General features: G+C 45.1%; 1 protein-coding gene across 1 annotated transcript in view; it reads right to left on the bottom strand.

The window, feature by feature from the left end:
- Nucleotides 1-22,060, bottom strand: part of LOC126101497 (blood vessel epicardial substance-like) — a 153,653-nt gene that overhangs the window by 123,030 nt on the left and 8,563 nt on the right. Inside the window, exons 2-3 of the mRNA XM_049912143.1 lie at nt 18,189-18,328; nt 3,830-4,156 (exon numbers count right to left, since the gene is read on the bottom strand). Coding sequence (XP_049768100.1) covers nt 3,830-4,156; nt 18,189-18,328 — 467 coding nt within the window. The remainder of the gene's footprint in view (nt 1-3,829; nt 4,157-18,188; nt 18,329-22,060) is intronic.

Here is a 22,060-nt window from a genome sequence, read left to right on the forward strand (position 1 = left end):
TACACTAGTGTACTAATAGGTCAGACCGTGCAGTTCTGTAAAGCCACTGTGCGACACGGCGTTACTGGTTTGAGCCGTGTATCGACTCGTGCTACACCTTGTGTTTAGATTGCATTGGTTTTCCTTTTCTTCCCCTGACATGTTTGTTTGATATGTTGTATGTCATTAAGTGGCTGCTTGGTTGTCTTCTCCCTCTGCTATCGATATCTGCGTTTTTGCTTCCGGGAAACTGCTATGGAGGAAGTGTGATCTTTGACCGGTTGTAACCTCGTGTGGTGGCGCTGAAGTAGGGGCGTTGCGCGCAGAGAGTGTGGTAGACATGGGAGGGAGCGTGGGTCTCCAGCGCGAAGCAGGCGTGGTCGGTTGTTGGTTGTATACAGAATCGCCCCACGAGTAGTTGCTGTTCATTTCGCCTTGGTGGGACGTTAACAAGCTTCTTTAAATTCTCCGTTTCAACACTGGAGTTTAAAAGGAGACACCTAACATGAAGGAGCGGTCACTACCCGTCTACGTTGCAGAGAAGACGTGAACTCCGGTGACAGAGCGTGTTGTCGCGTGACCGTGGCGTGTTGGGTACGCTGGCGACGCGTGCGCGGTCGGATGTGTGGATCCTTCCCATCGGAGGTCGTGTACTGCCTGTTCGAGCATAATTGCAAGTTAAGTTCGTGGAAGGTTTAATCATTATGTAATAATTTTGTGTAACAAGCGTCTCTTCTGCCTTGTGGCCTCCGGCGACCGGGTTTCCTGTCCCTGGCACCGGTGTAATTGAAGACAGTGATCTTTCCTCCTCCTCTCGTTACTGTCTGATGGGAGGTGTAGTTTTGGCAGTTTAATTGTTTCGCTATTCTGTCGTGGGTTATGAGTAACTTCACGCTTCTTGTTAGTTGATTATGTGGTCGCTCATTCAGGACAGTGTGGTGTAATGTTTCCTTGCACGAGGTTAGCTCTAATTCTGTCAGCAAGTTAAGCCATCTTATAACAAGTTTTCGCTGGCTAAAAGTCGGTGCAGTGACCAGCCTGAGAGTGACAATTGTGTTTACGGGCCTATTTAAATTGGTCAGTATTCTGTCTAGCCTGAACATCCCTGAGTCGGTGATTTGTGGCCGCCTTACATGGGTCCGTCATATCTGTTATGTTCTAATGATATTCCAGGACACTTTTGTTTAATTTTTTTTTAAATTCCTCCAAGTTTATAAATTCCTTTTCTTGCCATTAATAGTGTGTTTGCTAAGAGCTGTTTAATTTTTTTAATGCCGGTGTTGGTAGCTTCACTACCTCACCGTACTTTATTATCAAAGTTCTGTATTTACTTTAGTAGCCTGTTTATTAATGTTCTTTAAATTTTTTCAAATTGTTGTACTGCTATAAATTACTTTGATTTGTTTTAGCGGCGTGTTTTAAAAGGTAGTTTATTGCTGTACTGCTACCTTCTGTGTTTTAAAAAAAAAATAATTAAACTGTTGTATTGCTATAAATTACTTGATTGCCGTTAGCGGCGTGTTTTAAAAGGTTGTTTACTGCCGTAGTGCTAGCTTCTATGCTTTTTTAAAAAAAATTTTAAATTGTTGTATTGCTATAAATTAAAGACACCTTTGGAGAAAAGAGAACCACTTGTATGAATATCAAGAGCTCAGATGGAAACCCAGTTCTAAGCGAAGAAGGGAAAGCAGGAAGGTGGAAGGAGTATATAGAGGGTCTATACAAGGGCGATGTACTTGAGGACAATATTATGGAAATGGAAGAGGAGGTAGATGAAGATGAAATGGGAGATACTGCGTGAAGAGTTTGACAGAGCACTGAAAGACCTGAGTCAAAACAAGGCCCCGAGAGTAGACAACATTCCATTGGAACTACTGACGGCCTTGGGAGAGCCAGTCCTGACAAAACTCTACCATGAGATGTATGAGACAGGCGAAATTCCCTCAGACTTCAAGAAGAATATAATAATTCCAATCCCAAAGGAAGCAGGTGTCGACAGGTGTGAAAATTACCGAACTATCAGTTTAATAAGTCATAGCTGCAAAATACTAACGCGAATTCTTTACAGACGAATAGAAAAACTGGTAGAAGCCGACCTCGGCGAAGATCAGTTTGGATTCCGCAGAAATGTTGGAACACGTGAGGCAATACTGACCCTACGACTTATCTTAGAAAATAGATTAAGGAAAGGAAAACCTACGTTTCTAGCATTTGTAGACTTAGAGAAAGCTTTTGAGAATGTTGACTGGAATACTCTCTTTCAAATCCTGAAGGTGGCAGGGGTAAAAACAGGGAGCGGAAGGCTGTTTACAATTTGTACAGAAAGCAGATGGCAGTTATAAGAGTCGAGGGGCATGAAAGGGAAGCAGTGGTTGGGAAGGGAGTGTGACAGGGTTGTAGCCCCTCCCCGATGTTATTCAATCTGTATATTGAGCAAGCAGTAAAGGAAACAAAAGAAAAATTCGAAATAGGTATTAAAGTCCATGGAGAAGAAAAAGAAACTTTGAGGTTCGGCGATGACATTGTAATTCTGTCAGAGACAGCAAAGGACTTGGAAGAGCAGTTGAACGGAATGGACACTTTCTTGAAAGGAGGATATAAGATGAACATGAACAAAAGCAAAACGAGGATAATGGAATGTAGTCGAATTAAGTCGGGTGATGCTGAGGGAAATGGATTAGGAAATGGGATGCTTAAAGTAGTAAATGGGTTTTGCTATTTGGGGAGCAAAATAACTGATGATGGTGGAAGTAGAGAGGATATAAAATGTAGACTGGCAATGGCAAGGAAAGCGTTTCTAAAGAAGAGAAATTTGTTAACATCGAGTATAGATTTAAGTGTCAGGAAGTCGTTTCTGAAAGTATTTGTATGGAGTGTAGCCATGTATGGAAGTGAAGCATGGACGATAGATAGTTTGGATAAGAAGAGAATAGAAGTTTTTGAAATGTGGTGCTACAGAAGAATGCTGAAGATGAGATGGGTAGATCACATAACTAATGAGGAGGTATTGAATAGAATTGGGGAGAAGAGGAGTTTGCGGCTCTACTTGACAAGAAGAAGGGACCGATTGGTAGGACATGTTCTGAGGCATCAAGAGATCACAAATTTAGTACTAGAGGGCAGCGTGGAGGGTAAAAATCGTAGAGGGAGACCAAGAGATGAATACACTAAGCAGATTCAGAAGGATGTAGGTTGCAGTAAGTACTGGGAGATGAAGAAGCTTGCACAGGATAGAGTAGCATGGAGAGCTGCATCAAACCAGTCTCAGGAGTGAAGACAACAACAATAACAACAACAACAACAATTGCTATAAATTACTTGATTGCCGTTAGCGGCGTGTTTAAAAGGCTGTTTATTGCCGTACTGCTATTTTCTGTAAGATAGGAATAAAACATTTGTGAAAATCTCAACTCGACAGTAAACTACTAGAAATTTGGCCCCGTTTCCCAGCTTGTGGTGTGGTTTGCAGTAACCGTAACCACTGTGTGCGTTAGGGTTAGTGCGCTGGAGACCCAAATTCAGGTCCTAGCCTCGGTACTAATTTTCGAGACTAGAAAGGCCTCTGGGACCATGTAGTTTCCATTTCATCAGAAAACTGACTTACGCTGGGTGGAGGGTACTCCAGTTGCAGTAACCTATCCTGGCTGAAGACGTCCACACATGGCGCTTAGGAACCAGATATGGCTGTCACAACTGGGGAGTTTCGCAGCCGTACTGACGTGCCCTGGCTGGAGAGCTTCACACACGTCGTGCAACACTTCTTCAGCTGGCGCACAACTGCAGAAGTGACGTACCTCGGACGGAGAGCTCAGCAGCTGGACTGGCCCCCGCGACTGCTCTGCGGACTGACCTGCCCTTGAGCAGCACGGAGAGGCGCTCGTCGGCCGGCGTGGCGCCCTCGGCGGCGTACGTGTCTCCGGCGGCGCAGCGCAGCAGGCGGGCGCAGCGCGCCAGCTCCTTGAAGTGCTTCCGCGAGACGCGCAGCGGCCGGAACAGCCGCGTGTACACGTCGGCCAGCTCGGGCGACAGCGGCGGCGGCAGGAAGCGCGCGCCCAGCAGCGCGGAGTGCGCCGCGTTCAGCAGCACCAGGCCCGCGTTCCACGCGAACACGTCCGGCGAGCACACGTGGATGCCCGCCCACAGCGCCGACAGCAGGAAGCCCACGCACAGCAGGCCCCTGCACACGAGTTCACCTCGATGGGTATCGGTCTCTTCGTTTGTCATCGACAAGTGGTATCGGTGAGTTCATTTAGTTCTTTTCGTACGGAGACTTCAGTTAAGTAATTATACAGCGTGGTCCATTCATAGTGACCGGGCCAAATAGTCACGAAATAAGCATCAAACGAAAAAACTACAAAGAACGAAACTCGTCTAGCTCGAATGGGAAAACCAGATGGCGCTATGGTTGGCCCGCTAGATGGCGCTGCCATAGGTCAAACGGATATCAAGTGCGATTTTTTTTTTAATGGTGTGGTGTGCGTACTGCAAGACCTTCGGTACACATACCATCAGATTATTTGACTTGTCGCTCTAACGAAGTAGGCGAGTGTCAGTAATATGTCTCGTGGTCTTATCGTGGCGTGTTTATCTTCTGCCGTTGGGTCAGACGATAGAAATGCCACTTGCACGCTTAGAGTAGCAGATTGACGGTGACCTATTTTAAACAGAACTTGATTAATTTTCACACACACTTATTAAAATAATAAAAAGCATAGACATTAAGTAACTTGATTCTGAATGCTTACAATTGACAATTTGAAGTTCCTTTGGTCTTGGTACGTTAATCTCATTCTCACATATCTCTGATACTTGACCAAGTGTCTATTCATTTATCTTCATGGCTATGTACAGGAATATGGTAATCTCATTAGGCGCAGATTGAAATTTGACTATGGACTGGTAAAGACTAATGCAGACTGGTACAGACTGGTGCAGACAAATGCAGACTGGTACAGACTAATGCAGACTGACTAATCGGAGGTCTGTACACTCGTTATAATACCTCGCACGTGTGATCCGCGAGGAGAAAAGGTTCTACGTTAGCAGCAATTTCATTGGCTGCCTTAGATATTAATACGTGGATCAGCGGAAGCGGAATTTGGTCCGTCTCTTAGGCAGCGCCATCTCGTAGTGCGGAGACGGACGAGTGCTGCACTTGCGCTGTTGTGCTTATGGGGGCGCGCTCTAGTGGGAAAGTTGTGTGCGCGTTGACTATGCAGAACTATGTACACAACAAATGGGAACCCCCATTTGTTACTACATATTCGTGTAGTACGTAAAGAAATATGAATGTTTTAGTTCGACCACTTTTTTCGCTTTGTGTTAGATGGCGCTGTAATAGTCACAAACGTATAAGTACGTGGTATCACGTACCATTCCGCCAGTGCGGACGGTATTTGCTTCGTGATACATTACCCGAGTTAAAATTGACCGTTTACCAATTGCGGAAAAGGTCGATATCGTGTTGATGTATGGCTATTGTGATCAAAATGCCCAACGGCCGTGTGCTATGTGTGCTACTCGGTATCCTGGACGACATCATCCGAGTGTCTGGACCGTTCGCCGGGTAGTTACGTTATTTAAAGAAACCGGAAGTGTTCAGCCACATGTGAAACGTCAGCCACGACCTGCAACAAATGATGATGCCCAACTACGTTTTTTAGCTGGTGTCGTGACTAATCCGCACATCAGTAGCAGACAAACTACCCGAGAACCGGGACTCTCAAAAACGTCAGTGTTGAGAATGCTACATCAACATCGGTTGCACCTGTACCATATTTCTATACACCAGGAATTGCATGGCGACGACTTTGCCAGTTCTGCCACTAGGCACAAGAGAAATTACGACACGATTGTAAGGTGTCACGCAAATCCAACACCTTTCATGAAAACCCTGACATGATAAGCAAATCCAGTAGTATGTCACATAGCTCCGAATAAATCGTGACATTAAATTAACCAAAGTAATACGAGTAACGAGCGAGCAAATGGAATACCACAGACTAACACAAGAATGCCTACATGCATGTCATACCTTGCCACCGTGAGACAGGCGCAGTTCCGAGGGGAGAAACGAGAACAGAAGCCGAGAGCAGAATGTGTTAAGGTAGAAGGTCCTACGATAAGGGATGGACACCCACGTTTCCAGCTAACCACCAGGACCACCCCCAGCCCATGTTAAAAGCTAGAGCCCTCCAGAAGAACAGTATAGATCTTACGATAACACTAAAAGGGCCACACCAGCTGCAAGTTTTAGCGTGAGACTTTTTCGCGTCTCTGTTACGTTGCAAACGTTAAAAACTTTGCCCCACCATGAAAAGTATAACGTTTCTCATTGGATAGACAGAATTTTTGTTGGCGGAGCTTAAGGTTAACATTGAGACCCTGATTGGTCAGATGAAAACACAGCCAGATAGTTTTTTTTAACCAACTTCGGTAAATTGTAGTAAGGAGAAGTTAGGAGAGAGTTGCTTCCGAGACGGTGACATGCATGGAGCTGCGCCAGCCGCCGCCCCCTGACGAACACCGACAAGGTAATGAACGCACGCGATGCCGCATTTTTGAGCGCATAAGGCTTCACTCAGAACTGCAGAAGTCTCATCTGTTACATCCACTTTTTATGTAATACTAGTGTCGATCGTCAATTGAAGCTCATGGTATTCACATTTACTACGTAAGTTAAAATCTGAAACGCGATGATTTTTCTGTTATATAGTTATTGAGATGCCACATCAGTCACTGTAATTTACGACAAGTTAGATAAGTAATTAAAGATAATTGAGGGTCACTGTAGACCATTTTGATAGTTTTCTCTTTTGTGAAACTTAATTTAAAGCTAGATTATAGATGTGATATGTCATAGGTCATCCTTTGATCCATTGTAGAACTTGGAAACCCACTCAGGGAATATTCGTTCACATTTTTGTTGAACGCAGTTGGTTTTTATCATCCTGTATTAAAACATTTCCTTTTATTAATAGTGCAATTTATAAACAATGTTTTGTGAGTAGAATAAAATTTCCAATGGTAAACTTAACTGCTTTTTCGACGTTATTTTACCAGCTAACTAAAAGTAGGAAAGCCTTGAACCCCTTCCACTAAATTTAGTAAGTATTAAGATTCTTTTACAGGGAGTGCAGTGGAGCTGACGCTGAAATCATTAAGTATTTGGTTAAATCATCGCTAGTCTCACTGAACTCTTCTGAACTCTACATGTCATATGTGGTCTGGCGTCTCCTTACCAGCAACAGGTCCCAGGTTCAGACTAGTCAATTCCCTAAAAACACGCTCAGAGCGTCGTTGCGCGAAAGTGGTAGGGAGACACGACATACAACAAAGAGACACGACGCAGAATGTTAGACGATGACAGATTTTTGCACGCATTCTATTTAGCGACGAAGCGTCATTCACCAACAGCGGTAACGTAAACCGGCATAATATGCACTATTGGGCAACGGAAAATCAACGATGGCTGCGACAAGTGGAACATCTGCGACCTTGGCGGGTTAATGTATGGTTCAGAATTATGGGAGGAAGGATAATTAGACCCCCTTTTATCGATGGCAATCTCAATGGTCCAATGTATGCTGATTTCCTACGTAATGTTCTACCGATGTTACTACAAGATGTTTCACTGCATGACAGAATGGCGATGTACTTCCAACATGATGGATGTCCGACACATTGCTCGCGTCCGGTTGAAGCCGTATTGAATATCATATTTCACGACATGCGTCAGCGCATTGTCAATGCATGTGCGAACATTACGGAAGGCGAACTACTCGCTGTTGAGAGGAATGTCGTTATACGTATTGCCAAATGCATTGAGATTGACGGACATCATTTTGAGCATTTATGGCATTAATGTGGTATTTACATGTTATCACGCTGTAACACCATGCGTTGTCAGAAATGATAAGTTCATAAAGGTGCATGTATCACATTGGAACAACCGAAATAAAATGTTCAAACGTATCTACGTTCTGTATTTTAATTTAAAAAATCTACCTGTTACCAACTCTATGTCTAAAATATGTTTGTGACTATAACAGTGCCATCTATCACTTAGCGAAAAATGTGCTCCAACTAAAACATTCATATTTCTTTACGTACTACACGAATATGTAATAAAAATGGGGGTTCCTATTTAAGAAAAACGCAGTTGATATCCGTTTGACCTACGGCAGCGCCATCTAGCGGGCCAACCATAGCGCCATCTGGTTTCCCTCCTCAAGCTAGACAAGTTTCGTTCTTTGTAGTTTTTTCGTTTGACGCTTACTTCGTGTGATATTTGGCCCGGTCACGATCAATGGACCACCCTGTCTGCTCAGGAAAACGTGGGTACGTGGCCGCATTGTCAATGAGTAAAATCCTCCGACACTTCGGCCACAGTCGCAAACAGCCTTCCTCAGGGTGTTTTTGCTAAATGCTCAATGAGAAAAGCTGTGGTCCTTATACACTGCTAGAAGACGCTGTTATCGAGCTTCGATAGGGTATTGAGGATGAGACGGAAGGGTGTTAGACATTCTTTACTGGTGTGCATTACTTCTTCTCAGTGGTGGAAATGGAATTATCGACTGGTGTTTGCTTAATTGCTTGCCACTAGTGGAAACAGGCGAATGGACGAAAGGGTGGCAGTTGTAACGTAGCACCGTTTACTAGTTGCTGGCTAATGCCGGGCGAGACGTGCCAGTACCCTGTGTATCTGCGGCCGCGGTTGTCTCCCGCGCGACACTGTGTGTGTGTGTGTGTGTGTGTGTGTGTGTGTGGCGCGTTGCGCGTTGCTTCTCTTGAACTGCCGTTCCGTAGCGCTGTTACTGCTGGCAGCCAAAACGCCACGATTCTGTACCGCCCTCTATGTTCTCGTTGGCGGGTCGCTTGGCTGTTTCTACCGCCTTTCTGATCTTCCTACTGAAGGTAAGACGCTGTTTCGTCAACACGCGAACTTCTCGAAGTCCTGTCTGTTTGTCGCACTCATCCTGGTGTTGTGCCATCGCTGAAATGGTGTGTTGTCTTAGTCAGATACGAGGTGTGGCTAGAAAAACACCGGACTAGTACTGGTGAAACAATAAAACGAATGCAATAAGGCTGAAAGTCGCGTGGCCTGTCACGTGACTCTCGCTCCGCCTACTGCTCGAGTTTCATCTGCCTCCTGCACTCAGTCTGCCCGTGGCGTCTGTTTTAAGTAGTTGACGTTTTGTCTGAGCGTCGGAAAATGTTGAGTGTACAGAAAGAACAGCGTGTTAACATCAAATTTTGTTTCAAACTAGGAAAATCTGCAAGTGAAACGTTTGTAATGTTACAGCAAGTGTACGGCGATGATTGTTTATCGCGAACACAAGTGTTTGAGTGGTTTAAACGATTTAAAGATGGCCGCGAAGACACCAGTGATGACACTCGCACTGGCAGACCATTGTCAGCAAAAACTGATGCAAACATTGAAAAAATCGGTAAACTTGTTCGACAAGATCGCCGTTTAACAATCAGAGCACAGCAGCGATCTTGTCGAACAAGTTTACCGATTTTTTCAATGTTTGCATCAGTTTTTGCTGACAATGGTCTGCCAGTGCGAGTGTCATCACTGGTGTCTTCGCGGCCATCTTTAAATCGTTTAAACCACTCAAACACTTGTGTTCGCGATAAACAATCATCGCCGTACACTTGTTGTAACATTACAAACGTTTCACTTGCAGATTTTCATAGTTTGAAACAAAATTTGATGTTAACACGCTAGTCTTTTTGTACACTCAACATTTTTCGACGCTCAGACAAAACGTCAACTACTTAAAACAGACGCCACGGGCAGACTGAGTGCAGGAGGCAGATGAAACTCGAGCAGTAGGCGGAGCGAGAGTCACGTGACAGGCCACGTGACTTTCAGCCTTATTGCATTCGTTTTATTGTTTCACCAGTACTAGTCCGGTTTTTTTCTAAACACACCTCGTACATCTTTCATGTTCAGGTATTGATGTGCTGGTCGGTCGCCCCATATTAAATACCGGTTTCGTAAGCTGCAGCAGCAGGTAGTTTGTCAGCTGACCCGAGAACACTTTTCATTTTCCTGTTGCCGCCACTGCTTCATATCTCCTCGGTGGAGTATTTTGCCCTCAAACATATGGTAGCAAGGCGATGTTTTGTGCTTCATTCTGTACTTCCCCATTGCCTTCATCCTTTATTGCCCTAGTTTTATCTATCGTATTAATCCAATAATCATTAGTTCCAAGAACGGACCTGAGGTTTTGTAGTTCACACTTCATATGTTCTTCGTGGCGAATACTATGGGTTTTGTCGGTTAAAGTGTGAAGAACGGATTTCTTCTGCGTAGGACAATGGTGGGAGGAAGCATGCAGTTACCTGTCCGTGCTGGCTGGCGTTAAATACCGGGTGATCAAAAAGTCAGTATAAATTTGAAAACTGAATAAATCACGGAATAATGTAGATAGAGAGGTACAAATTGACACACATGAATGACATGGGGTTTTATTAGAACAAAAAAAAAAAAATACAAAAGTTCTAAAAATGTCCGACAGATGGCGCTTCATCTGATCAGAATACCAATAATTAGCATAACAAAGTAAGACAATGCAAAGATGATGTTCTTTACAGGAAATGCTCAATATGTCCACCATCATTCCTGAACAATAGCTGTAGTCGAGGAAAAATGTTGTGAACAGCACTGTAAAGCATGTCCGGAGTTATGGTGGGGCATTGACGTCGCATGTTGTCTTTCAGCGTTCCTAGAGATGTCGGTCGATCACGATACACTTGCGACTTCAGGTAACCCCAAAACCAATAATCGCGCGGACTGAGGTCTGGGGACCTGGGAGGCCAAGCATGACGAAAGTGGCGGCTGAGCACACGATCATCGACAAACGACGCGCGCAAGAGATCTTTCACGCGTCTACCAATATGGGGTAGAGCGCCATCCTGCATAAACATCGTACGTTCCAGCAGGTGTTTATCAGCCAGGCTGTGGATGGTGCCATTCTGTAACATATCGGCGTACCTCTCACCAGTCACGGTAGCAGTTACAAAACCAGAATCACGCATTTCCTCGAAGAAAAAAGGCCAGATAACGGTAGATGTGGTAAATCCAACCCAAAACGTGACTTTCTCGTCGGGCAATGGAGTTTCCACGACAGCTCTAGGATTTTAGGTAGCCCAAATTCTGCAGTTATGGGCGTTGACAGGCCCTCGAAGCGTAAAATGAGCTTCGTCGGTCCACAACACGTTACTCAACCAACCGTCAGCTTCCGCCATCTTTTGAAACGCCCACACCGCAAATGCCCTCCGCTTCACTAAATCGCCAGGGAACAGTTCACGATGCCGATGGTTTTTGTACGGATAGCATCGGAGGGTACGCCTCAGTGCCAACCAAACAGTAGTGTATGGAATGCCGGTGCGACGTGCGACTGCACGAGCGCTGACTTCCCCGTGCACAGACGAACCCGCTACAGTCTCCATTTCTTCCTGAACTGCCTCAACAGCATTACGCCTTGTCCTCGGTCGGCCACTACGGGGTCTATCGTCTAAACAACACGTGGCTTCGAACTAACTTCGAAATCATTCTCGCCACAGCTGCATTTGTCAACGGACCTTTACCCGTTCGAATCCCCTTCCTATGGCGATAGGATCGTAACGCTGAACTAGCACATTCCCCATTCTGATACTATAGCTTCACTAAAAGCGCCTTTTCAGGTAACGTCAACATGCTGCGACTCGTGTCGCATCTGATTCTCTCTCTCATTACAGTTCCTTTTATACACGATTGTCATTCGTAGTCACTGACGTTTTGCTGTCCAGCGCCATCTGTCGGACATTTTGTGAACTTTTTTTTTGTTCTAATAACACCCCATGTCATTCCAAGCATGTGTGTCAATTTTTACCTCTCTATCTACATTATTCCGTGGTTTATTAAGTTTTCAAATTTATACTGACTTTTTGATCACCCTGTACACTCCGTCGTCAAGTTTAAGATCAGGCTTTTAGTAAACTTCCACGTCGAGAAAAGACAGCGCTCCATTATTTCCTTCGTCCGTAGTGAACTGGATTTTGCTGGGCTACTGATTTGGGAGTTGGTGGAAGTTCTGTACCTATTCTTCTCCATGTGCTCATATAAAGGTGCCATCAAGATATCGGAGCCAGCATTCTGGGCGCGAAAGTGCGGATTGGAATGCTGTTTCTTCAAATGCTTCCAGGAAGATGTCTTCTGCAACATGCGACAGGGCGGAGCGCATACCTACAGCGTCCGCCTGTTCATAGAATTCCACTTTCCACTTGAAATAGGTGTTCGTTAAACATTGGCAGACTAATTCGCAGACATCGGATGCCTTGCCTTAGAGAAACACCCGTGAACAGACATACAGTGTAGCTATGGGTTCCTCTCTCTCGCCTGTTACGGCAGACGCCTTCATGGAAGCATTTTGAAGAAAGAGCAGTCCATTCCACACCCTTATACCCAGAATGCTGAGTCTGAAATGTTGATGACACCTTCGCTGTCTGGCCATAACGACATTTAATACCTCCCTCCTCGTCATCCCCAGTACCCTACCAGAGCCATATTTAACATTTCTCATTCAGCAGTTAGCAAAAACACCATTTTCAACAGTGACAGACACTGCGGAGAATTTTACTCATTGAAATGCGGTTACATACCCATAAGAATTTTATAGACTGTCAAGATAACCGCCAGAGCCTGTTCTTACAGTTATATAGGACGGGTAATTAGAAGACCATGAAACAAACAAATAATCCTAGTAAACATAAGCCCAGAAATTTCGCAATATGATGTACGACAATAGAGTTCACGAACACCTTATTAAAGAACGCCCCAAAATAAAAACTGTAGAAATAGACTTCATCTATATCTACGTGATTATTCTGTTATTCACAATAAAGTGGATGGCAGAGGGTTCAATGAACCACCTTCAAACCGTCTCTCTACCGTTCCACTCTCGAACGGCGAACGGGAAAAACGAGCACTTAAATTTTTCTGTGGAAGCCCTGATTTCTGTCAGTCTGTCGTCATGATCATTTCTCTCTATGTAGGTAGATGCCAACAGATTGTTTTCGCAATCGGAGGAGAAAACTGGCGATTGAAATTTCATGAGAAGATCCCGTCGCAACGAACAACACCTTTGTTTTAATGATTGCCACTCGAATTCACGTATCATGTCTGTGACACTATCTCCCTATTTTGCGATAATACAAAACGATCTTTCCTTATTTGAACTTTTTCGATGTCATCGGTCAGTCCCACCTGATGCGGATCCCACACTGCACAGCAACACTCCAGTACAGGGCGGACAAGCATGGTCTTTAGTAGACCTGTTCCACCTTCTGAGTATTCTGCCAGTGAATTGCAGCCTTTGCTTTGCTCTACCTACAACATCATCTATGCAATCGTTTCAATTAAGGTTATTTGTAATTATAATCCCTGAGTATTTAGTTGAATTTACAGCCTTAAGATTTGTGTGACTTATCACGTAAAATTTAGCGGATTTCTTTTAGTACTCATGTGAATAACTTATTCAGGGGCAGTTGCCACTTTTCACATCATACAGTTATCTTATATAAATCATTTTGCAATTCGTTTTGGTTATCTAATGACTTTACAAGACGGTAAATGACAGCATCATCTGCTGACAATCTAAGAGGGCTAATCGAATTGTCTCCTATGTCGTTAATATAAACAATAGAGAGCCTAAAACGCTTCCTTGGGCAACGCCGAATATTACTTCTGTTTTCCTCGATGACTTTCCGTCTGTTACTACGAACTGCGACCTATCTGACAGGAAATCACGAATCCAGTCGCACAACTGAGGCGATATTCCACAGGACGCAGTTTTATTAGAAGACGCTTGTGAGGAACGGTGTCGAAAGCCTTCTGGAAATCTAAAAATATGGAATCAATTTCACATCCCCTGTCAACAGCACTCATTACTTCATGATTAAAAAGAGGTAGTTGTGTTTCACAAGGATGATACTGTCTGAATCCGTGCTGACTATGTGTCAATAAATCGTTTTCTTCGAGATAATTCATAATGTTCCAATACAGTGTATGTTCCAAAATTATACTTGATGACATACACGCTATAACTCCCACACTGACTACCTCTCGTGTGAAGGCAGTCTTCAGAACTTCTCCTCATCGGTGCTGCACACGTTAGGAAAGTCCCATGGGTTTACCAAATGGTTTCACAACCATACATAATGCGTTTCCAGAGTTCATCGACAATATGAACGGGCCGGAATACATAAATGATTTTAAACTCATTTCCCCCACCCCCCCACCCCTCCGAAAAAAAATCAAACTCAAGTCGGTGGACCTATTAAGCGATGGTACTGGCAAGCTACGACTCATACACTTGTCAAAGATTCATGCTATGTATTCCCGACTAGCCACATCAAAGTTCTACTAAGTGAGCGTGATGTGCCATTATCGAAGCTGCAGTATAAATGCAGCCTTAGATATCAACAGTTTTATAACATCGGCATGAGTGCACTTGAGCATACGACTTATCGAGGAAGCGTCCACCCCTTGTAGCTGAGTGGTCAGTGCGCCAGAATGTCATACCTAACGGCCCGGGTCCGATTCCCGGCTGGGTCGAAGATTTTCTCCTCTCATGGACTGGGTGTCGTGTTGTCCTTATCGTCATCATTTCATCCCCATCGACGCGCAAGTCGCCGAAGTGGCGTCACCTCGAAAGACCTGCACCCGGCGAACGGGAGACTCTACCTACACGGCATTTCCATTTCCATTGAGGAAGCCACTGGCTTCCAGACATGTTTATTATGATTATTTGCTCGTTTCTTTCTCTTTTACCCGGCCGTATCTTTTTGTACACGTTCTAGTCAGGCGTCTTGTGTAGTCTTTCCTGCAGTAACAGCTTGAAAGTAACCTTCTGCATTGTTAATACTTCTTTTTTTGTAACCACAATACAAAGTTTCAAATAATTGTAATTTAAATAATTGCAATTAAATTATTTAATGATATACATTTATAACGCTTGTTTATAATGTTTGAAATCTCTGTATTTTATTATATAACTATGTTAGTTACATCGATGAACAGCAATTGGTCGAGGATCTGGTGGTCGATTGAATGCGAGCAGAAAAGTCGAATGAATATGGATGTAAAAGTTACAAGCTAGTATTTGACTTAGTTCGATGTCAAATATACCTAGCCTGGGGCTGCAAACTGTTCATGATGACGATGATGATGATGATGATGAGAATGTTACATTCCACATAAATAACTTGAGAAAAGGCAGTTTTGCATTTACATTGATATTCGGTGTTGATAAAATTTTTTTTAGAAACGCTTTTCTTGCTAATGCGTCTGAATTTCGTGTTCTAATTCCCTCAATGTTGCATTATTTAATTGAACCACTTTGCATAAATCTTGTATTACTATTATTGAAGTCCATCTTCTAAACCCTTTGCAAGGTACTGTTATCTACTAGCTGAATGTACATCAAGCCAATCAGTATCTTCTAAGACACTCCGTATGATTGCACCTTCTTTCGTAATCGACGATCTGATGCAGTGTCGTGCGTATTTCTAGAATCCAGGATCACGAAATTCATCTGTTCACCCGTATGCTGTGTATGAATGAAGCAGGCTGTGTTCCACACAAATGTTTTATTTTTATTTTTGTATTTTATTAATCCGCACCTTGAGAGACGCTTTCTTTCCGCCAGGAGCAGGATAGAATTTGAGCGTAAGATCCCAGTACAGGCGGGTATCAGACATGTGGCTAAGTGTCAATTATGGCTTAGAAAACAAAACAGAGGAATGAAACGTCAGTCGTCGACCTCCGACTCTCTACATAAGAAATAAAATTGGGGGAACACACGCACCTCCGCCGCTTGTCGGGCGGAGGCTGGATACAGAAAAGCTTATGTCAACGAATCAGCACGGTTTTAGAAAGCATTGCTCGTGTGAAACTCAGACAGCCCTTTACTCACACGATATCCTGATGACTATGGATGAAGGGCAGCAGGCAGTGTCCATATTTCCAGATCTCCGGAAACCATTTGACACGGTGCTCCACTGCAGACTGTTAAAGAAGATACGAGCATGTGGAAAAGGTTCCCAGACATCTGAGTCGCTCGAAGACTTCTTAGTAACAGAACCCAGGTTATTGCCCTTGACGACAAGTGTTCATTAGAGGCAAAGGTAAAGTGAGGAGGGCTCCAGGGAAGTGTGATACTGCCGCTGTTATTTTCTTTTCACGTAAATGAAGTGGCAGACAGGGTGGACAGCAATCTGCGGGCGATTGTTGATGACGCTGTGGTGTACGGGAAGGTGTTTTCGCTGAGTGACTGCAGGAGGATAGAAGCTGACGTCACGAAGGGCAGCTAGCTCTAAATGTAAGAAAGTTGACGCGGATGATTAGGAAAAACAAACCAGTACACTACTGGTGATGTCCTGCTTGAAACAATCAAGTCGTTTAAATATCTGTGTAGCGTGGGAAAGTGGTATGGAATGTAACGAGCACGTGAAGATTGCGGTAGGGAAGGCGAATGGTCGAATTCGGTTTATTGGGAGAATTTTGGGAAATTGTGCTTCATCTGTAAAGGAGGTCACATATAGGACGCTGCTGAGAGAGATTCTCAAGTTTTTGGGATCGTACTATAGGAAAACATCGAAGGAATTGAGGGCTGGGCTGCTAGCTTTCCTACCAGCACCTTCGAACAACACGCAAGTGTTACAGAAGTGCTTCGGGAACGCAAATGTGAATCCCTGGCGAGGAAGCGACGCTCTTTTCGAGGAACACTGTTGATAAAATTTAGGCAACCGGAATTTGAAGCTGACTGCAGAACGATTCTACTGGAGCCAACATACGTTTCACATAAGAACCACGATGATGAAACGCGAGATATTAGAGCTATACGGAGGCATATAGCCCGCATCTCGTGGTCGTGCGGTAGCGTTCTCGCTTCCCACGCCCGGGTTCCCGGGTTCGATTCCCGGCGGGGTCAGGCATTTTCTCTGCCTCGTGATGGCTGGGTGTTGTGTGCTGTCCTTAGGTTAGTTCAGTTTAAGTAGTTCTAACAAGGGAACCTCCCCATCGCACCCCCCTCAGAATTAGTTATAAGTTGGCAAAGTGGATAGGCCTTGAAAAACTGAACGCAGATCAATCGAGAAAACAGGAAGAAGTTGTGTGGAACTATGAAAAAAATAGCGAAATATACAAACTGAGTAGTCCATGTGCAAGATAGGCAACATCAAGGATGAAATGAGCTCAGGAGCGTTGTGGTCCCGTGGTTAGCGTGAGCAGATGCGGTTCGAGAGGTGCTTGGTTCAAATCTACCCTCGAGTGAAGAGTTTATTTTTTTATTTTCAGGCAATTATTATCTGTCCGTCCGTCCGATGCGAGGTAACTGCGCCGTAGCATAAAGATGCTACACCTAAACAAACATCGAAACACACGAGAACAGCGCACGGAAGAGGAGTATTCCTGCTAACGAAGCTCCCTGGCTGGCAGTTGACTGTTCGCTACTTTGGACGGGAGTGCATTAAATACGTGAGATGTATTCCGTGGGCAATATGAATCCAGCAAATATAGCTCGCGACTTCAATAACAAGGACAATGAATAATTTCCGAACTGTAAGTTTGCGGTGCGGTCACAAAACATAGACACTAAACTTATTACAGTGAACAGAGACGTCAATGAACGAACGGACAGATAATAACTTTGCGAAAATAAAGGAAGAAAAATTTTCACACGAGGGAAGATTTGAACCAAGGACCTCTCCCTGCGCAGTTGCTCACGCTAACCACGGGACCACGGCGCTCCTAACTCAGGTCGTCCTTGATGTTGCCTATGTTGCACATGGACTACTCAGTTTGTATATTTTGCTTATTTGTTCATAGTTCTACACAACTTCTTCCTGTTTTCTCGAATGATCTGCGTTCAGTTTTTCAAGGCCTATCCACTGTGCCAACTTATAACTAAATCTGAGGGGGGTGCGATGGGGAGGTTCCCTTGTAAGTTCTAGGGGACTTATGACCACAACAGTTGAGTCCCATAGTGCTCAGAGCCATCTTTTTTTTGGAGGGATATAGACTGTCGTTTTTCTTACGAGGGAATTGAGAAGTAATGGTGCAGGATTCCCTCCGCCACGGACCGTACGTATGCAGAAGCAGATACTGGGAAGGGCACGAGCGTCTGTTTGACCTCGCTGGGGAGGAGAGGACCCACCTGAGGACGAGCAGGCTCTGCTTGAAGGAGCGCGGCACGAGGAAGGCGGCGGCGAAGAAGAGGTTGGCCGTCTGGAAGAGGTTGTGCTGCGCCGCCTCCCACTCGAGGCAGAAGGTGCCGGCGGCCGCGTCGCCCACGCCGCCCACGCCGACGCCGCCCGCCACCGACGCCGTCTCGTTGTCCAGGAAGGCGCTCAGCGTCGCGTTGGGGGCTTCGCCGGCCACGGCCGTCGTCACGGCCGGGTACTGCGGGCAAGCCGGTCACTGTTAGCGCCCTGCGCGGCTCTGCTGCCGGACACGACTCGGCACTCCGCCGCTCCTGCCACGCGCCACAGTCTGGAGAGACGCTGCCGCTGTTGTTTCCGATTTCTGCTGAAAATTAACACTGAGGCTGGAAACGTCGTGCACCAAACCTTTTGGGTCAAACTGGAACATCTGATAATGGGTCCACAAAAGATTATACTGAGATGCGGAACCAACGGCCAGAAATGCATATTTATTGTGTTGTGTACATACACAGCATACACTGCATAACAACAATGTAGCTCACAGTAATTGTTCGCCCGCATCTCGTGGTCGTGCGGTAGCGTTCTCGCTTCCCACGCCCGGGTTCCCGGGTTCGATTCCCGGCGAGGTCAGGGATTTTCTCTGCCTCGTGATGGCTGGGTGTTGTGTGCTGTCCTTAGGTTAGTTAGGTTTAAGTAGTTCTAAGTTCTCTGGGACTTATGACCACAGCAGTTGAGTCCCATAGTGCTCAGAGCCATTTGAACCATTTTTAGTAATTGTTCGAAGCGATGACCTCCAGTCTCAATGCGCAACAGAGCATGCAGTTCGGCTGCACTCTCGCAAAGATCCCGGGCGTCTGTTGTACGTTGGCCCAACTACTAAATGTCTTTTTCCAGAGCTGTTTAACAGAGGAAGACTGCACTTTCGTTCCTTCTCTAGAAGGGGGATGAGGACTTACCTACGTAGCGTAGGCCGTGCACGCTGCACAGAGCACGGCAACTCGGCCTGCGGGTCGCGCGAGGCGTGTTGACAGTCTGCAGCCGCTTCCGACCGTCTCGACCTTCATTCGTACAATATTTCCCAGCGTCTTTTAAGCGAAGTTTGAATCACAATAGCAACATGCGTTACATCACCGTACGCGTCTTTTCCAGAGCGTTCGAATCATGGTAAAAAAAGTATAGCGTCCCATTTAAAAAACACGTACTTGCCTCATTATCTCGGTCAATACAAACGTTGTGATTATTGTGCATGTACCAAAGTACAGGCTCTTTCAAAAATGACCGGTATATTTGAAACGGCAATAAAAACTAAATGAGCAGCGATAGAAATACACCGTTTGTTGCAATATGCTTGGGACAACAGTACATTTTCAGGCGGACAAACTTTCGAAATTACAGTAGTTACAATTTTCAACAACAGATGGCGCTGCAAGTGATGTGAAAGATATAGAAGACAACGCAGTCTGTGGGTGCGCCATTCTGTACGTCGTCTTTTTGCTGTAAGCGTGTGCTGTTCACAACGTGCAAGTGTGCTGTAGACAACATGGTTTATTCCTTAGAACAGAGGATTTTTCTGGTGTTGGAATTCCACCGCCTAGAACACAGTGTTGTTGCAACAAGACGAAGTTTTCAACGGAGGTTTAATGTAACCAAAGGACCGAAAAGCGATACAATAAAGGATCTGTTTGAAAAATTTCAACGGACTGGGAACGTGACGGACGAACGTGCTGGAAAAGTAGGGCGACCGCGTACGGCAGCCACAGAGGGCAACGCGCAGCTAGTGCAGCAGGTGATCCAACAGCGGCCTCGGGTTTCCGTTCGCCGTGTTGCAGCTGCGGTCCAAATGACGCCAACGTCCACGTATCGTCTCATGCGCCAGAGTTTACACCTCTATCCATACAAAATTCAAACGCGGCAACCCCTCAGCGCCGCTACTATTGCTGCACGAGAGATATTCGCTAACGATATAGTGCACAGGATTGATGACGGCGATATGCATGTGGGCAGCATTTGGTTTACTGACGAAGCTTATTTTTACCTGGACGGCTTCGTCAATAAACAGAACTGGCGCATATGGGGAACCGAAAAGCCCCATGTTACAGTCCCATCGTCCCTGCATCCTCAAAAAGTACTGGTCTGGGCCTCCATTTCCTCCAAAGGAATCATTGGCCCATTTTTCAGATCCGAAACGATTACTGCATCACGCTATCTGGACATTCTTCGTGAATTTGTGGCGGTACAAACTGCCTTAGACGACACTGCGAACACCTCGTGGTTTATGCAAGATGGTGCCCGGCCACATCGCACGGCCGACGTCTTTAATTTCCTGAATGAATATTTCGATGATCGTGTGATTGGCTTGGGTTATCCGAAACATACAGGAGGCGGCGTGGATTGGCCTCCCTATTCGCCAGACATGAGCCCCTGTGACTTCTTTCTGTGGGGACACGTGAAAGACCAGATGTACCGCCAGAATCCAGAAACAATTGAACAGCTGAAGCAGTACTTCTCATCTGCATGTGAAGCCATTCCGCCAGACACGTTGTCAAAGGTTTCGGGTAATTTCATTCAGAGACTACGCCATATTATTGCTACGCATGGTGGATATGTGGAAAATATCGTACTATAGAGTTTCCCAGACCGCAGCGCCATCTGTTGTTGACAGTTGTAACTACTGTAATTTCGAAAGTTTGTCTGCCTGAAAGTGTACTGTTGTCCCAAGCATATTGCAACAAACGGTGTATTTCTATCGCTGCTCGTTTAGTTTTTACTGCCGTTTCAAATATACCGGTCATTTTTGAAACACCCTGTATGTGCCCCATAGTCGGCTATGATTCGCCGAACACCGCTTGTCGATACGTGCAATCGCCAACGGAATAATGGGGGTTTTACGTCTTACGCGACTCACCCTGTGTATAAATGACCTTGTCGATAAACTTCGGAAGTTCACTGAGGCTTTTTGCGGATGATGCTGTAGTATATCGAGATGTTGTAACAATGGAAAATTGTACTGAAATGCATGAGGATCTGCAACGCATGGTGCAGGGAATCGCAATTGAATCTCAATGTAGACAAGTGTAATGTGCTCCGAATACACAGAAAGAAAGATCCTTTATCATATAGCTACGATATAGCAGGTCAGCAACTAGTAGCAGTTAATTCCATAAATTATCTGGGAATAGGCATTAGGAGTGATTTAAAATGGAATGACCATATAAAATTAATCGTCGATAAACCAGATGCCAGAAGAATCCTAAGGAAATGCAGTCTGGAAACAAAGGAAGTAGGTTACACTACACTTGTTCGCCCACTGCTTGAATACTGCTCACCAGTGTGGGGTCCGTTCCAGACAGGGTTGATAGAAGAGATAGAGAAGATCCAACGGAGAACAGAGCGCTTCGTTGCAGGATCATTTAGTAATCGCGAAAGCGTTACGGAGATGATAGATAAACTCCAGTGGAAGACTCTGCAGGAGAGACGCTCAGTAGCTCGGTACGGGCTTTTGTCAAAGTTTCGAGAACATACCTTCACCGAGGAGTCAAGCAGTATATTGCTCCCTCCCACGTATATCTCGCGAAGAGACCATGAGGATAAAATCGGAGAGATTAGAGCCCACGCAGAGGCATACCGACAATCTTTCTTTCCACGAACCATAGGAGACTGGAATGGAAGGGAGAACCGATAGAGGTTCTCAAGGTACCCTCCGCCACACACCGTAGCTGGCTTGCGGAGTATGGATGTAGATGTAGATGTAGAACATGCAGCAGGTGATAAACAGCGTACAGCCCTGATCACTAAACAGACATACTGTACACAACTTAGCTCATAGCATGTGTGTCATGTAACATAGCACCTGTGTCATATGATG

The sequence above is a fragment of the Schistocerca cancellata genome, chromosome 9, assembly GCF_023864275.1.
Source record: "Schistocerca cancellata isolate TAMUIC-IGC-003103 chromosome 9, iqSchCanc2.1, whole genome shotgun sequence".
Lineage (NCBI taxonomy): Eukaryota > Metazoa > Arthropoda > Insecta > Orthoptera > Acrididae > Schistocerca > Schistocerca cancellata.